The sequence below is a fragment of the Haliotis cracherodii genome, unplaced genomic scaffold (assembly GCF_022045235.1).
Source record: "Haliotis cracherodii isolate W230 unplaced genomic scaffold, xgHalCrac1.p SCAF_10, whole genome shotgun sequence".
NCBI lineage: Eukaryota > Metazoa > Mollusca > Gastropoda > Lepetellida > Haliotidae > Haliotis > Haliotis cracherodii.
The window spans coordinates 53,504,109-53,523,231 of record NW_027266265.1 but is presented as its reverse complement, the minus strand read 5'-3'; the positions used below and the strand labels follow the sequence as shown (position 1 = coordinate 53,523,231).

General features: G+C 37.0%; 1 protein-coding gene across 3 annotated transcripts in view; it reads right to left on the bottom strand.

Annotated features, from left to right (window-relative positions):
* Positions 1–19,123, bottom strand: part of LOC139454528 (dynein axonemal heavy chain 5-like) — a 106,210-nt gene that overhangs the window by 72,130 nt on the left and 14,957 nt on the right. For 2 of the 3 annotated variants that reach the window (XM_071236301.1, XM_071236300.1), the window contains exons 2-3: positions 4,190–4,324; positions 2,962–3,049 (exon numbers count right to left, since the gene is read on the bottom strand). In XM_071236301.1, the coding sequence (XP_071092402.1) occupies positions 2,962–3,049; positions 4,190–4,324 (223 nt within the window). Of the gene's footprint in view, positions 1–2,961; positions 3,050–4,189; positions 4,325–15,725; positions 16,017–19,123 lie in introns of those variants that run through there. The other variant, XM_071236302.1, reaches the window with a different exon arrangement.

Below are 19,123 nucleotides of genomic sequence, written 5' to 3'. Positions count from 1 at the left end.
TGCCTCTTATGACAAGCGCAGTCGCCTTTTACGGCAAGCATGGGTTGCTGAAGACCTATTCTACCCCGGATATTCACAGGTCTATTAGGCTACTGATATACCATGTGGTAAAAATTATCATCAGCCCTATTGTTAAAAATAAAAAAAGGAAACGCAGTTACGATGATACCTTCAGTTTTGAGATATAATTATAACTACAACGGTATTATACTAAGACAGTACTGTCCAATAAAATTGACAAAAAAATCATTTCAGGTTTGAGACAAAGAACGTTTACAAATTGTGAAAGTTGAGTGAAAGTAGGCGCCAAAACAAATGAAAGGACCCTGTAACTCACCTTTAGAAAAACATTTTAGAAATTTAATAATTACGGTTTTCGGCACGTTTAGCAATATTTCAGACATATCAGACAGGGGAGCACCAACGTGAGACTTCAAGCTGCAAACTGCTTTAACCTCTAGAAAAATGTACCACCTGATCCAAAATGGAATATAATTCATATGCTTTCATGTTTCACATTTTCACATGCATTTTACTTGAGATTCAAAGAGCATAATAATGAACCTAATGGTTGAATTTTTAAAATTTAAAAAAAAATTCTTTTAATCAAAGCAAAGGTAGCCAACTATAGCAATTTGATTTCATGTCTCCTTTATTGCATGACATTAAAGCTGGTGAACTGTACGATGAGTGCCAGTGGATTAATCAGTACCACAGGTAATATCAATAATTAACACTCATCTTCAAAACACCTCCATCTTTTGCGAAATGCAAACAATTCACAAGAGTGTAAACAATATACGTCTTGTGCCTCAGTGAGTGACATAAACCGTATATCCCAACCGGTGAATACATGACAAGACTTTATTTGGTGATTACAACATCGGAATGCAGAGGAAAGGTGTCTTTACAATGTACTGATATTTGGTGAAATGTGTCTTTAAGCATTCCGAGCAATTCTGGTTACCTTCCTAACTCAATGCCATAAGCTAAACACTCTGAAAGTAATTAAAAGAAATCAATAAAAACAAAACTGTTACATAGCATTCCTTTATGTTACATATTGCATGCTGGGTACTGAAAATGTAATACAAAATGTCTAGTCATTCTCAAATGCTATTCAGGCAAGATGACAACTAAACTTGAAAATATATGACTATATTAATTTCCTTCGCTTTCATACAAAAGAGTAAGTACCTATGAATTAACGAAGAAATATATGAAATGTGCAAGAAAGATACTCTACATACACATCTAAGACAGGATTCTAACATTAGTAATTTAACACACAATGTTTCTACGATTAATTTGAATGATTATTTAGAATGATTGGAGACAGCTGAAAGTTGATGTGGTTGATGCAAAATAATGGTTCTCTGGGTTACTGAATATTCCCTGGTTGATAAATATTTTCCAAGATTAATGAGTAGGTTCTCAAGGTCATTCAACATTTTAATAATTCATACAGTTTCTCATGTTTTACTACTTAGTTTTTATCACATAGAATTGTTTCCATGGTTCAGAATGAATCTCATTACACTTCAGTCAGAAATTCTCAAACCCAAATACAATGACAATTCTTTGGATCTTGTGTGCTCTTTTAATGTTAGGTAGCACATCACCTCTACAACCTACTCAAAATGATGCCTAAAGACCTGGGTCCCGTTAGACAAAGCAATCTTAGCGCTAAGATGATCGTACCACTTATGTTAACATAGGCTTACGAAGTCAGAGCCCTAAGATCACTTTGTGGAAGGGGACCCAGTGGACATCTAAACAAGGCTGATCATAGAACTGCCGTTTCTTGCTACGGGTATGTTGGTGAGATTAATCATCCGTATGTTACAGTATCCAAGAAGGAGATCTTCCTTCATCTTCTCTAAGTGAACAAATCTGCCCAATGGTAAATGGGGTCTTCCATCAGTTCCTACTTTTCCCTTAGCAGTTATGGTAAATATAACATACCTGGATGAGAATCTTGATCCTAGGTTCTATATAGGATTCCTTACACTATCAGGAGATTCCCTTCATTAAGAAATTTCTCTTGATTAAGTTTCCTTGACTATGTGAAACTTCCCTAGGTTTGTTTGTTTGCTTGTTTGTTTGTTGTTTGACGCTGCAGTCTGTAAATAATCGAGTCTGGACCAGACAATCCAGTGATTGACATCATGCACATCGATCCACGCATTTGGGACACTATGACATGCATCAACCAAGTCAGCGAACCTGACCACCCGATCCCATTAGTCGCCTCTTACGACAAGCATTGTCACCTTTTACAGCAAACATGGGTTGCTGAAGACCTATTCTACCCCGGGTCTTCACGGGTTACCTCCCTTGGTAGTAGGAACATTCCATTAGTAATAAGGCTTCCCAAGGTTATATGAAACTTTCGTAGATCCTGTGACTTAACGCAAAGTTATAAGGATATTCCTTGCCTAGGTTAAAATGAAACTTGCCTGGGTTATAGTAAACTTGCCGAGGTTATATAAAATATGCCTAGGTTATGAAACTTACCTAGGTTATGAAACTTACCTAGGTTATGAAACTTGCCAAGGTTATATAAAACTTGCATAGGTTATGAAACTTGCCTAGGTTATATAAAACTTGCCTAGGTTATATGAAACTTGCCTAGGTTATAAAACTTGCCTAGGTTATGAAACTTGCCTTGGTAATAAAACTTTCCAAGGTTATATAAAACTTGCCTAGGTTATGAAACTTGCCTAGGTTATATAAAACTTGCCTAGGTTATATGAAACTTGCCTAGGTTATAAAACTTGCCTAGGTTGTGAAACTTGCCTTGGTAATAAAACTTGCCAAGGTTATATAAAACTTGCCTAGGTTATGAAACTTGCCCAGGTTATATAAAACTTGCCTAGGTTATATGAAACTTGCCTAGATTATGAAACTTGCCCAGGTAATGAAACTTTCCTGGTTATAAAATCATAGGAATGACCTCACCTTGTTCCCGCTCTGGCTCTGGTTCCTGGTAGTAGAACATGAGGCGGTTGAGACCATTGGCAGCAAGGAAGCGTTCCATGTTCTCAATCTGTGGAGAATAAGGATAGCATGGCATGGACAGTGTTAACACAAGTTACACTGAAGTAGATTAAGTTTCAAAATGAAACTAACCAGCAACATTAAATCTTTCTCCAGTATTCAAACGTCTTCCGAGTATTTAACTTTTTTCAAGATCAATGAACACCCATTATACGAAAGTGTTCCGCAGTAAATTTGGTAAAAAAGCGGATCTTTTCTTTTTCAATCAGAAATAAAATTACAGCCAGATGACAACAAAAAAATGAATAGAAAATTAATTAACACAAAACAATAATTCAGTTTGCTACTGAGAACTGAAACCATTATTCAGGTCAAGGATCATGTAACATAGGTTTGAATATACAAACACACCGTCGTTGGAGTTGTTATGTGAACACCACGGAACACATTGTAGGTATGAACAATTATCAAGATAACATTTCACCCTTACACAAAGACAGCAAACACAAGCACCTGACATGAAACATGTACTGTCAGCAGTGTCAAACCCCGGGGTCAAGGTTATCAGACATTTAGAGGAATGGTACTCTAAAAACACTGACATCAACATAAATCAAAACTATTTCAATTAGTCTCCAAAACCCATCCTTAAATCAATTTTTTTTAAATCAAATTTTCAGTTCTCAATCCTAAGCATAGAGTTGCATATACTAACTAAATAAATGCTGTGAGCTGATCTGATACGATTTTGGTGTGAAGGTCGCTCATGTACACAAGCTGATTCATCAAGCATTCCATGAAGGGAGTGAGATTAATGGCACCTTGAACAGTATTTCAGATAATGTCAGCTTCATGTCATAGAAAAATACAAAGTGATGAAGATGGGTTTTATTACCCATCACAAAAAAGGAGTCAAAGAACAGCCAATGCTTCCATATGACTATAGTGAATCTGCCATGCCATACAGATTAACTAAAGTAATATGAAAGAATCGTGTTCCTTAACTTCTTTTGAGTGGTATACTTCAAATTGAAAGAAAGAAAATGTCAACATATTTCTGAAATTATTTATCAAATAATTTTAAAAAAATAAAAAATTCAGAAAGAAAAATTGTCAAAGAATTAAACCACTTTTTGAAATTACAAAACTGCATTTTCCGTGAAAGGACAAACAAAGAAATCAGTCATACCTGGTTTCCTTCCAAGATGGCATCTTCGACCTCTGACCTTTCCAGGCCCAGGCTGTCGGCGACAGTCTGCAGGATGTAGTAGTGGCGGTCATCGAGTTGGGCACGCTTCGCTTCCCGCTCTTCCTTCAGTTTTTGCTGCAAAACACAACCAGGTGTCACTCACGGCCACAGGCATCAATAACGTATGGGTATTGATCACACCCGAGTCCGACCAGGAACTGCCATCCTTAGTGCCAGGAGGCCTGGAACAGTTGTTGTGATTCCGATTCGATGGCTTTAATAATTAGGGTTGGTCAGAAGGACTGGCTGTGAGTGAAAGAATTACAGCCATGGGTGAGTTGGGTTTAACGCCATTTGAATAGTATTCCAGTTATATCACGGCATGGCTCTGAATGTAGTTTGAAACTGAAGGAGACAGATACAATCAGTTAACCCACTGCACACAAGACACACGGCAAATTTCATTAAATTTTTAATTCAGTGTCAATGAAGGGCCAAAAGCCATAAATATATTGTTCAATACGGTTGCCATGGAAACAAATCTATAAAGTTGCTTCTTGTTTTTTCATGGTAGTTCTCATTCTAACTATCAGTATCACTAAACGAGGGTCCTGAAGGGCTTCTACTGATTAGCTAAAAATGTCTTAGGTTTACTGATGTAAATAAGGCGAAAAAATTCTTTCCATATTCATAAGAAATTTCTGCTAAATGCAGAGTCGATTTTATGATTCTGACTATATTATGAGCATGGGTTTATGAATCACAATAAAAAAGCGATGATACCAGGTGTTTTCGAAAAGAATAGAGTATCCTGCCAATCTATATGTATCTATATACATAAGTTTAAGATTGGTCTCAGTATAACCCTGGTGAAATAAACTGATGACTGAACAAAAATATGTTTTCGGCTTATCATACAAGTAAAAATAATGAGAAACAAAGTGACCCAAACTAGACTTGGTTTGGTTTCACAGGGCGCTTTACAATACATCCTTATCAAAATAATTAAGATGGTACTAGTGCAAGATGTTTGATAAAACATGAATTCAGTTCAAAATATGAAAGCAGAGTAAATGTTGCCATGTTCAACAATTCACTGACAAATTAAGATTTCAAAACTTGTCAGCTTCTATTTTATGAAGAAAAAACTATTACTTCAGTGACGTCCCCCATCTGGACCACCATATTGGTAAGGTACATGCTGGTTAGGGGGAGGTGGGGTTTGCCTAGTGGTTAAAGAGTTCGCTCATAACACCGAAGGCTCAGGTTCAATTCCCCACATGGGTACAAAGTATGAAGCCCATTTCTGGTGTCTGTGATATTGCTGGAATATTGCTAAAAGCGGAGTAAAATCCAACTCACTCACTCATTCACATGTTGGTTAGGTGACCGCGCCATGGACCAAGAAGCTTGAACAATGTTTCTTATAGCATCACTTTCCTTCATGAGTAGGGAACCAAATGACAGGAAATTTACACAATTTGTCACCAAAGGTATGTCTTGAGTCCAGTTGGAATAAGACAACACTAAAAATAGCCATCCAATCAAATTACACGCTATTCACAGGAACTCTGTATAGGGAAGTACCGATATCGCAAGAACTTGATTTGAGTTATTTACCGTATCTCCCACCTTAAATATGAATGGGAACACCTGGAAGCACAAGGACATACCACCCATGTCTTATTACTCAAGAAAACATCTCTTCCAGGTACAGCTTTCATTCTGATTCAAAGTAAAGTTCTCTATTTAAACATATTGAGGTCTTGCTCAACCGAGACTGCTATTTTGAATGTTGATCGATGCCAAAGTCTTGTTAAAATGAGTCCTTCTGATTGGTTGGTGAGTTCAAGGTCATATGCAACAAATTTTGTGCTTGGGTAGTGATACAGGAGACAGAGGTGGTGACGTCACTTTCGCAACAAAAATCTTGGTGACATTTGGGTCCTAGATATCAAAATGGAATGGACATATCATAATATCCTAGATAATCAAGACGATAGGCTCATCTACCCTGTGTCAGAGAATCATTTCAAACATAACAAGTCGATCATACTTCTTATGGGTTGTACGGTAAATTAATTAGTTCTTATTTGTATTGGGCAATTCCTGCCCTAAATAAACTATATTAAATATGTAGAAACACCTCGCTACATAATTTGTTTCATTATTAAACATTTGGAATATATTTATTTTGTTAAAATACCTCTGAGCAATTTTGTTATTTATAAAAAAATTAGATTCATTAATATTATCATACATCTATATGGTTAATTTTGATCATGGTTGTTGTGTACAGGATTACTGACCTACCTGAAGCTACAACTGTATCCTATCAATTTTTTAACAAATAAAAAAACACAGGATATGGCTATAGTCATCATGCCAGCCCATAAAGCAATGTTTTTACAGAACTTTCATCAATCCATATTTCTGCAACATGAGAACCATATAAAAAATCCAAGTAGCAGACGTGTAGAACCTGATGATGCAGCAGACGTCACCTAACTCACCAACGTCCGGGAACTGTAGAGAGACATACTGCAAGTCATACTCCTTGAAACTCTACCAAAATAAATTGGCTAAATTCCCAAAATATTGCTGTGATGATGGCAGCTGACATAAAACAGACTTGAAGCAGATGTCATCAGACTGACATCTTGTACAGTTGGTGACATTTACCGGACAAATCTTAACGATCGGTTACATGCATCTCGATAATAAATGCATGACAGTCACGAAATATGAGAACCAAACATCTCTGAATTATCTCCACATATTTTCACACTTTCTGTCTTTCATACAAATGGAAATATTGGCAATCCCTTGAACTCCACTTCAGAACATACATGCTGACATACCAGTGTGGGTGGTATGGCCACGTGTGTGAACATATACGTGGACCTATCTCGTGGAAGATACAAATATAATTCCTACAAATAATGTATGTACTGTATTTTGGGTAAAATCAAGATAATTTCAAGGAAACTGATTGAAATTGATGTCGTTATACTGTAACTTGATGCAAGACAGTTCCATTATATTCTCATATTGAATTTCTGAATCAAGTGACATTTTGTGTTATTCAAAGAACATGCATAATGTAACAGAAGTGTTTCAGGGCACTAGCAGATGATGGGTTCATTGTATATATCACGTATGCCATCACATTAATGGTGGTGATCTAGCTTGTGTAGCTGCCTGTACTAGTCCAGACTAATGACGATTTATAGCGCTTGACCACTGAGATACCATGCTGCAGTTTAACCTGAATACTCCACTCAGACACGGTATACAAATTGTCATTTCTGATATTCATTCATTGTTCAATGTAACATAAAACAAACAAAATAACCTGATAACTTAATGGACTGCCAGAAGAAGAGGGACCTTTTGGTTGCCAGGGTACAATTGTGCTATGACTTCCGTAAAATCAACCCATATGCATACAGTGCAGACTCTTGTTCATTATGAACATAATCAAAACATTATTTCAAAACATATCAGTATACACGTCTACTTTCGATTAATCAAACATTATATCTAAAAACTGCTATTGGTACCTAAATAATTATTAAATGTATTTCAAGTAAAAAAATTGGAGGGCTGCCTCCATGGTCTAGTGGATAGAGCGTTTGCCCAGAGAGCAAAAGGTCATGGGTTCGATTCCCTGGCCGCGTCATACCAAAAGACATAAAAAAGATGGAACTTGTTGTTCCCCTGCCTGGTGCTCGGCATTAAGGGGCTAAAACAAGGGCTGGTTGGCCTGGAGTCAGTATCCTGTGTCTGAGTGGGGTATTCATGTTAAACTGCGGCATGGTATCTCAGTGGGCTAGCTATAAAATCGGCATTAGTCCGGACTAGTACAAGCAGCCACACACACACATGCATGCACGGCGCTATATAAGTGCAGTGATCTGGAACAGGACGTTAAACCCCATATCACCTCACCTCACCTCTCCTGAAAAGGGTGACTTTGCAGAAAGTGAGTGAGTGAGTATGGTTTTACGCCGCTTTTAGCAATATTCCAGCAATATCACGGCGGGGGACACCAGAAATGGGCTTCACACATTGTACCCATGTCGGGAATCGAACCCGGGTCTTCGGCACTTTAACCACTAGGCTACCCGACCGCCCCTGCAGAAAGTGAGTCCAAATGTTTGATGCCATGTATCTCTGTGATAAATATGAAATAATTTTTTAATTTGACGTTTACACGATATACGGCTTTTCCATTGGACACAATTTGACGTTCATACGTTTTTCACGAGACCGTGTTGTTGAAATAACGTAAACACTGATGGACTACTTCCACATTCCTGGGAATTCCCTAGCACGAAAACATACATAAGCATTATTTCTGATCATTTAGAACCTTTTATCTTGGTCTCAGCATTTCAGTATACATTGAGAAACGTAAGAGAGCTTGACTGCATGATTGTTCACGAATTTCCTTGCTACAGCCCATCCTAATGAACAAACGAAAATATGCACATCCAAAATATCGTCAGTATCGACTCGATCTGTGTCTAGGCTGACAGTGACCGTCTCCAGCAATCTACGAATTTACCTTGGTGTCTGTTTGACGCATCTTTAACCACCTTTCAATAATCGGTCAGTTGATCAATTATGACTAACACATGTAACCGCCACAGGTTCATTAACAACTTCGGAAATCCTCCCGTCACGTTTATCGTGTCGGCCATTTGACGTCTTGTACTTGATGTAATTTATGTATTACGACGCGCTGTCATTGTGACCAACTTACTGAGGTAGTTCATTACACACCTTTCTCATCTAATGGGGATATTATATGAACACATGTGTTGCGCAAGATGTTTCTGAAGAGCAAGTTCTGCATCCATACGCTCATGTCACCTCTCTTTTGGGGGATCTATTTTATTCCGCGATATAGCTGGTTGTTGTTTGGCTGTCAGTGTAAACATAAAGTCACACGTACTAAATAAAATTGTGTTTAGATCTTGGCCTACGTCCTTTGAGGAAAGAAATTGTGATAAAAAATTATAAGAATTGACTTTCACTTTGTGTGAGTTCATTGGAGTATGAACCTGCATAGAGTGAGGGCCAAACATTGTATGAACGTCGTCGCAGGCTCCGACGTTCATACAGTTTGGCCCTCACTCTATGCAGGTTCATACTCCAATGAACTCACACAGAGTGAAGGTCAATTCTTAATTGAAGCTTGTGCATTGTGTTTTATGTCTCTGAGGTGTGTCTAACATATAATGAGAAGACCAAATGTGATTTACACGCTACTTCCCTCATTTCATGGTTGTTTACAAAGGATTAACAAAGGATGAAGGTAACCATTTCCATCTTAAATACATTCAAAATATTTTCACAACTTAAACCAAAAAAAATGTGCTTACCCGACTACTGTTTGCTACTTCTGCAAAGTTCGCCAACGACGAACCAGCAATTCCAAACACTTTCTTCTTAAACATGGTGTCAATACAAACACATAAAGTGATTGTCTGTTATGTTTTTGTCAACCATTAAGGGCTACAAGCCCAAACTATTCTACCTCTTCTACAGCTACAAGTTTGACCACCAACTGAACTTGGACTGAATCGTCTATGTTTCAAACATGGCTCCAACCATTGTCAAGTATTTGTCATATTTCTTGAGCAGGCCATGTCAGTTTGCACACAATGCAGATAAAAAAATGATAGTTTTCATTTTCTAAACACTGAAATATGACACAGTTATCACGAATAACCTTTCCACTCAGTAGACTGAAAATACAATCTTCCCAAACTGAATTCAAGATTCACATATTCCGCAGGTATCTTCTTCCCAAATACATTTAGAATCTTTGATCTGATATACTCGCTCCACAATCGATTAAATACACTCGTTCCACAATCTTCGATTAAATATACTTGTTCCACAATCCTCGATTAAATATACTCTTTCCACAATCTTCTCACATTCAGCAGCAAGGATTCCGACATATTTGAAACCTTAACATTCCCGTGTAACTGAAATGGGAGTTCTACTCTTGTACAAATCTGGCCGTCAATCCTTGATTAATCCTGGATTAAATATATTTGTTCCACAATCTTCGATTAAATATACTCTTTCCACAATCTTCTCACATTCAGCAGCAAGGATTCCGACATATTTGAAACCTTAACATTCCCGTGTAACTGAAATGGGAGTTCTACTCTCGTACAAATCTGGCCATCACCATTGGCGATACCATCACAAGACTCATCAATCAACCGACACAGGCTACACCAGTAGAAACTTATCTCAAACTGCCAGTAAAACTTTATCCAAGACCCCCAGAATCCTTCACTTGGACAAGGGAGTATACAAAGTCATGAAATATGTATAGTCCAAGAAAGACCCATAATCTCCTTTCCAGTGATTGGATCCGTAAATCACCTGTGCTAGGCTATTTGCACGCACAAGGTCTATTCACAAACACACATGTTCTACACAGAGGCTTGGGAACATACTGTGAACTGTTCCTAAATTACTTATACCGGCGATGAGAACAGGAAATTATTCAAACCAAACCTGGGAATTGGGGTCATCAAGTTTATGGGATTTAACAAGTGAATGTTGTTTGACACTGCAGTCAGCAATAATCGAGGTTTAGACCAGCTAAACCAGTGACTGAAAGCATGAGTATCGGCCCATGTCGTCAAGATAGGATGACATGCAACAACCACCCGACCCTTTGGACCATGCATGACCATACATAAACATACAGTCAATCTTCCTTAAACTGAAGCCATCAGGGCCCCATGAAAAGAATATAGACAGAATACCACATGAGTCTGTTTTTAGAAGGTAAATATCCTGTATTAGGAACAAACACTGTGTTTAGCAAGCTTTGAGTGTGGGTGAGTTGGGTTTAACGCTTTTTAACAGTATTCCAGTTATATCATGGCGTGTCAGCTTAATGTGGGAGGAAAGCCCGAAGTGATGCAGGTTTCAGACGTTTACCACTTCGGTGAAACCCACGAGCATGGGTATGGTGCTGACAAACCTAGAAACATAATCGTGGCGAACCAGGATTCGAACCCACAATCATAGGTTTCTGGCGTGCCCAATACTATGACTATCGTAAGTCTATGTTACAGTATGGGGGTTACGATCGTCTTAGCGGAACACCTATCATAAGTCTATGTTAAAGTATGTGAGTTACGATCGTCTTAGGGGCACACCTATCATAAGTCTATGTTACAGTATGTGAGTTACGATCGTCTTAGCGGCACACCTATCATAAGTCTATGTTACAGTTTGTGAGTTACGATCGTCTTAGCAGCACACCTATCATAAGTCTATGTTACAGTATGTGAGTTACGATCATCTTAGCGGCACACCTATTATAAGTCTATGTTACAGTATGTGAGTTACGATCGTCTTAGCAGCACACCTATCGTAAGTCTATGTTACAGTATGTGAGTTACGATCATCTTAGCGGCACACCTATCATAAGTCTATGTTACAGTTTGTGATTTACGATCGTCTTAGCAGCACACCTATCATAAGTCTATGTTACAGTATGTGAGTTACGATCGTCTTAGCGGCACACCTATCGAAGTCTATGTTACAGTTTGTGAGTTACGATCGTCTTAGCAGCACACCTATCATAAGTCTATGTTACAGTATGTGAGTTACGATTGTCTTAGCAGCACACCTATCATAAGTCTATGTTACAGTATGTGAGTTACGATCGTCTTAGCGGCACAACTATCGTAAGACTATGTTACAGTCCGGCTGGCCTTTAAATAAATGAACAGAGACTAACAAGCTGCAGGAAACAAGTAAGCCCATTAAACACATGACATTACACAGCAATTTCCTGGATAAATATACCCTGACAAAAACAAGTTCAACAATAACTTCACGAGATAGAACCAAGATAAAAAGTGCCTCCCTTAATAGCCTCTTTCGACACACCACCCTTCACAACAGAGGAATGGGATATGTATTTGTTTATCAAGGTTGATCAGAAAGTCATCGATCTTATTGTCAGAGGGCCTGCCAACTTCAGGTGAACAAACAGATCTCTGGAAACTGGTCCTCGACTGATTACAGGCTCCAGTCAACGTACAGTACCTTCGTGCTAACACCATTTATCACTGATTTAAACATCAACACATTGATCTGCCCCCGACTGAAATGGTTGCAATAATCCTGGCTACCTTATCATGAATTAAAGAGCAAAGACACCTTTAATGATATTAAGGTCAAACTATTAACCACCTGAGAATTCAGGTTGGTAGTTCCAAAATAGAAAAAATAGATTTCATTTTCAAACGTATTTTTGTATTTAAGAAATAAATGACAAGTGGGAGTTGTTTATCGTACAATAAAACACTGCAGGGAGAAAAGACCATGAGGGCCCAGTCCTGAGTGGTTTATTCTCCCTGCAGTGTTTTATTGTATCATAAACAAAGACCAGGTGTCATTTATTTCTTATATGAAACATAAACATTAGGTACAGCCTCTTTAAGGATGTTCTTAAAAAGTACACGCTTTAAAAATATTTACCCTAATTTAAATAATATTGACTCCCAGAGTGAATTTGACGGAGGCAATGTCAGACAAGTCCATTTTATGAACATGGGGGGTAAATTTGGTCTTTCCCGCATATTCTCACAATTTCCTTCTATTATCTGTACCTTTTCTCCCAATACTGATTGTCATATCTCTTCCACTTTTGGAAGCGATCATTGGGCCTTTGCGTTTACCTACGTTGCCCAGCTACAACTATGGGGAACAGCTCACAAGACACTTCCCTCTTAAAAATAACGTCATGAACTTGCGAGAGCATGTTCGACTCTCCAGAAATGATGTCATGATAGAACTATGTTTTATCGTGAAATAAACCACACTTTGTTCTTTATTGTTCTTTGTGTTTTCTCGCAAAGGGATCGTATATTTCCACATAATTTTTATAAAATTAATTTGAAGCAGTGTTTAATTATGAAAAATTTAAATAAAGTTTTTACATTGAAAAGTGTTGCACCCTCATTATGCATATTCAAACCCACTTTATTTGTCTGCAAAATTAAATCTTCTGATGACGATCCGTCGAGCTGTTGATATAATTACCGATTCAAAATCTCAGTATCACATGTCACTACTAATGCCTATTGCAAGGTTGAGACCTAAACTGGAATTATAGGCATTAAAGAATGGAGAAGAGATTAAAAATATATATATATTGCCATGGTAACCAATCATTCTTACAATTGTTTTTTTAATTTAGAGATAACATAACAGTAAATGTGCTTTTGCCCTTTCGACAGTTTGATTATGTACTTTTTCATATTTGTATGACATTAAACATTATATTTCCAAAATGTCATATCCTCATTAAGCCCATTATCATCCTTTACATCTGTAACATATCTGTATAACTATATCAAGATATCCATGTTGTTTACGCAATTTTGGCTGGACTATGCATAGACTCGTTAGTCCAGCCAAAATGTAACTCCAGAATTCTAGCCTCGTTTGGCAAGGATGTAAACTGGACTTTCATAGTACATTTCTCATAACTTTAGACTGAGTGAGTGAGTGGGTGAGTGAGTTTGGTTTTACGCCGCTTTTAGCAATATTCCAGCAATATCACGGCAGGGGGACACCAGAAATGGGCTTCAAGCATTGTACCCATGTCGGGAATCGAACCCTGGTCTTCGGCGTGTCAAGCAAACGCTTTAACCACAAGACTATCCCCATAGTGAGTGAGGGAGTTAGGGTTAGTCGATAGTGGGTATACTATTCGCTCAATTAACCTATAACCCACGCCTTCAACAATATCATGCAATATCATGTCATGGTGTATATCTGGATGTATTCCTGTTTCCAAAAACATCAGGGACCATGTCAAATGTACTTTGCCCATCAGTTTAAGAATTAAATGTTCGAGATACATCATTGATAATATTCAGACAAATTTTCTACCCTGTTTCATGTTTCGAATTTTTAAGAATTTTAGATTTGTATGTGATTCACAGTTGCACTGTACAGAATGATTGTATTCAAATAACCAAATAAAATAAATATATGTCCTAAACTTTTACCTAAAAAATATATCACTTAGATACAAGTCGGACAGATTTGGAGATGTCAGACAAAGACTTTGACACTTAGTCATAGCCTTGCTTCAAGGCTATACTGAAAGAAAAGTCCATGGATGTGTAGTAATTCTATTCTCCTAATAGGCAAGTCTAGATAAGGACTCCAGTCTCTTATTGGGACAACTTGTTCTTATTATTTACATAATCTAGAACTTACGATTTAAACTCATAATTATTGCCTTAGAGATTTGTGCAAGTCTAACTTACTCATTGCGACATTATTATTCAAATTTGCATGACTTTATACCATAAGCATACACAGGCAATCCTATACAGTAACAAAAGCCTGACTGTCCTGTTTCTCATAATGTGGATCAAATTGAGTTGATTCTCCTGTCAGTTCGCATGGGACACAGAAACTGAATCTAATTATCAGCTCAACCAATCCAAGGCAATCGTTGAAGCATACATAGAGATTATTACAGAAACACAGTGCCTTGTGGTGTACATTGTACGTATAACACACGTAGGGATGGAATATGATCGCAGATCAGAACAGACGAGTTTCCATATTGCATGCTGGCAAAACATTTGAGGGACATTTTTCTACTGTTGAAAGAAATCCTTGTGAATAGCCCCTTCAAATGTAAGTATCAAGAATCTCCATGAAAAGCAATACAGTATGGGACACAAGTAATTGATATACAGAAATAAATAGAAATTATCTTTCTGTATGTCACATATTTGAAAACATTACCTTATATTTCATCATTAATTGTCACAGATTATGTACCGAAACAGTCTGGCATCAAATATCGGCAATTGTCATTTTATACATGTCAAACCTGTTTGTTTGTCAAATATTTGACTATTAAACATTATAAGGCTAATTATTATTAGGCTATTAAACAGAACAAATTGTCACTGGTAATGTAAAAAGTGTACATAAAACTGAAATTACAGCATCATTGAGGAATAACAGATTAATAATAATTTCTATATGATAGAGTGGAAACCTCACACAACCAGTTCCCATTAAATATTTGGAAATTAAGCATGTGAGAACATCCTTTTAGATTGAAGGGTATTTTCCAATCAGTCACAGGTTCCAGTTTTATAATTATAATACTGTCATGGAGGAGAAGTATTCTTATACATGTGCAGCCCGAGATCAAAGACCTAAAATCTATGATTTACACAGATAGACATGGAATATTCCATGTTATTAATACACTTTGGAATCATGACTATCAACCTACTGCTACACAGTCAACAAACTTCCAAGTGTTGATCTGTTGTAAGGAAACTATTTGCACAGCTCTCGCAGACACCACTAATCTATATACAAAACCAAAACACTGTCTGAAAAAGTTTTGAATTTTTCTCAACAAGCAGCCTGAATAAGAAGTCATAAATACCACTTATGCCCGTAGTGTTCCCAGTCAACCCTTACACCATCCAAAACTCACCATCTGAAGTTCGCGGTTCATCTTGCTGGCCGCGACAACCGCTGCGGCCGAAGTCGTAGTCATCGTGACACTTGTAATTCACTACACGACTAAAATAAACTTGTATTTAAAAAATCCACCTCTTTCCAGCTTTCATTTAATCCATATGCCATAAAACTTAACACGTCACCACGTGACTTTCGCACTGAAGTGAGAGTGACTGTTTTAAAAGTCGTCAGGATAACACTGTTGTGTATCCAAGCATAGAAGTGAAGTGGATGGTCCTGAGTGATTCCCCTTGCCTATGTCCACAGAGACACATACAGGTGGCAGCTAGGTGGGCCTACCAGCGATCGACCCAAGTCACTAGCAAGTCACAAGCTGATCAACCTGCCTCCTATCATTGATCTGAAGGCCTCAAGCCAAAGCCTGTGCTATGTATACCGGGCCAATGGAGAATGTTCATTCACAAAAAGCTCTTTGCTGTACGAGGCAGCTGATTGATTCCATTGAAAATTATATTCAATCACTTCCCTTCACGATCATTACGTAGGTCATGTTGACAAAAACTGGATTGCAACTTGACAACATTCATAATTGTTTCAAAAGTTGTGTATAAGTGTAGGGATTATGTTACAGTCGTAAATCATTCTGATAAAATGAATCTGCAGTTTTATAGTATTGACAAATGGAGTCTTAGAAGATTTATGACTCAATCAGGCATAGAAGGATTTGCAGCAAATTGAATCAAGTTTCATGTGACTTGAAAAAACATAACAGAAAACAAACAGCTCATATTTCCTACCTTTTGACTATTTTCTTGATATCAAATTTATTATTTATTTGTCTTTATGCTTATTGCCATGATTTATTATCAATAAAAGGTAAAGCTCTCTCAAGTATACAGAAACTTAGACATTATTTCATGGTTCAGACTGTGCTAGTATATCATGTACAAATATATTGTACATATCTTTATGAAAGATAAATTCAAGATAAGAATACTGCAATATCTCAATCCTGGGGGTTTGTTCAGCATGATAAATCTACAATATCATTTTTAGAAAAAAAGGTAAAATGAAGTATTCTGTTGCTATCGAATAAATAAATAATTTAAAAAACTATAATTGAAACCTGTTTTAAATTTATCTTAAAAACATTAAAAAAAATTGTATCTATATTTTTTTGTCCTTCTGACCTTTTTGTAACCACCATGACATCCCCCCACCAGATAATCAGATAATGAGTGAGTGAGTGAGTTGGGTTTAACACCGCTTTAAACAATATTCTAGTTATATCGCGGCATATCTGCTTAATGTGGGAGGAAAGCCCGAAGTGATACAGTTCTCAGACGTTTAGCACTTCAGTGAAACCCACGAGAATTGGTATGGTGCTGACAAACCTAGAAACATAACAAGGGCGAATCAATCTAAATTTATTATTTTATGTACAGTTTACTCTTATTAACTGTTAAATTTCTTTGTAGGGAGAGGTGTTTAAATAGGTTGAACCTGTTCACCAATCCCATTCCTTTTTCTTGGAAATAAATATTGTTTCAATCACATCAAAAAAAATCAACATCAGGTTGTCATATTGGAAGTTAGTTCGTTCAATTCACGCTAACCCAAACAATTCCAAGTGGGTTTGTAACAACTTCCTATTCACAACATTTGTCACCTCCAGAGTCGACTGTATTATGAAACCTTACATAAAACCTAATTATGCAAATAAACAAATTATCTTGAAACAACAAATGAGCAATCACTATTAAGAGTAAGTTAAGAAACCATGTTGAGATCTTCAGTCCCGTGGAGGTCAATGGGGATGAATTACATAATGCCTGTGATTGCTTAACTATGTGACTAAACACCCTTCACTGTGTTGGTATAGGCTAATTCCTCGTATAAACACAGGGGAGTTGGGTTTCTGGGAGCCCTGTGGTTGTCAGTAACTCTACCACACATTACAAAGGCAGTTCATCTACTTGTGGGACTTGATCTGCTTCATTAGCTCGTCAGATAGAGTAAATTACAGAGAGAGAAATAAAGGTCCTTTGAAACCTCCCTGCTTGAACAAAGTAGTCAGTGCATATGTGTTAACATTAGGCTTGTTTGCAAGAGAAATTTACTGTCAGGGCTGTAAGTATTTCTCAAACAATGAAGAACCTGGAATACCATATTCGATGTAATAAGCGCCCAGGCGCTCTCTCAAAATTAGAAATAGGGGGTTCTTATTAAAACATTATTTTGGTGAAAAAAACAGTTGAAAGATAAATTTTGTGGTTAATGCTGACAGCCTGAAATGTTTATATGACAGATATATTTTTTCAGAATTTAATTGCCCATAATAAAGGGTGCATATAACACACGAGTGCGTATTATACGCGAATAAATAAGTCTTGTATACATTGATCAGTCGGAAGGGGTGCTAATTGGGATTGTTCACTAGCCAATATATTAGCAAATATTGCCGTGGGCGCCTATTAGAGCGGGGCGCTTATTACGTGGAATACAGTATGTGTCCAAAAGTATATGTTCCTGTATTTTTTTCTAAGGAAATTATACCAGGAAAATCTATATCCGACACCAATGATGGGAACCTATTAGCTTTTTCTAATTACGTGTTTGTATCGTTATCTGTCATCTGTCTGATTTTCGATCACAAACGTTGATAGTTCTTAACATTGTTTATCCGACATAATCATATGCAACCATCTGATATGTCTTGACTGTATATTGTCTTCATAACTTTGCATAATGACCTATATTTGTGTCAGTTTGACTCATGTAAATTTTGTTCACTATGGTCATTGAATTCCTGGCTCAGAATCAACTGTACAACTATAGTTCGACCACTCAAAACAAGTTAAAGGACACCCACAATTGGAAGGCTGTGTGTTGCAATATTCACCAGCCATGACACATATTTTTTTAAATATGGGTTTTCTTTAACATGTTTAATGTCTATTGTGTAGTTTACATAAGCTCTTGGCTTGCATATGTGTCAGGTAAGAAGTGAAACATGATCATTTATTTATATATATGTATAAAAATATATCACCACTCTATGTGTACCCAAATAAAGCATGCTACAAAAAACTGATGATAATTTCTTGAATGTACAAAGTCAGCCAACATAAACATGATAAAGAGTTGGTATAAGAAAAAATGTCTGGCAATTGAGTTTTCATTATTCATCATAAATCTGAATTTTTATCTCTGAGGCCATTATTTATTTGTGGATCATGAATCTGAGTCAGTCACCAAGTTCATACTTATCCAAATGTTACATCAAATGATACGTCTTGACTACTTTGTGTTTATAGAAAATAATAAAACAACTAGAACTAATGATACTTTATTTGACATTCCTAGTTTATTCTTTTTTATTTCTTTTTTATTCATGGTATCTATAAACAT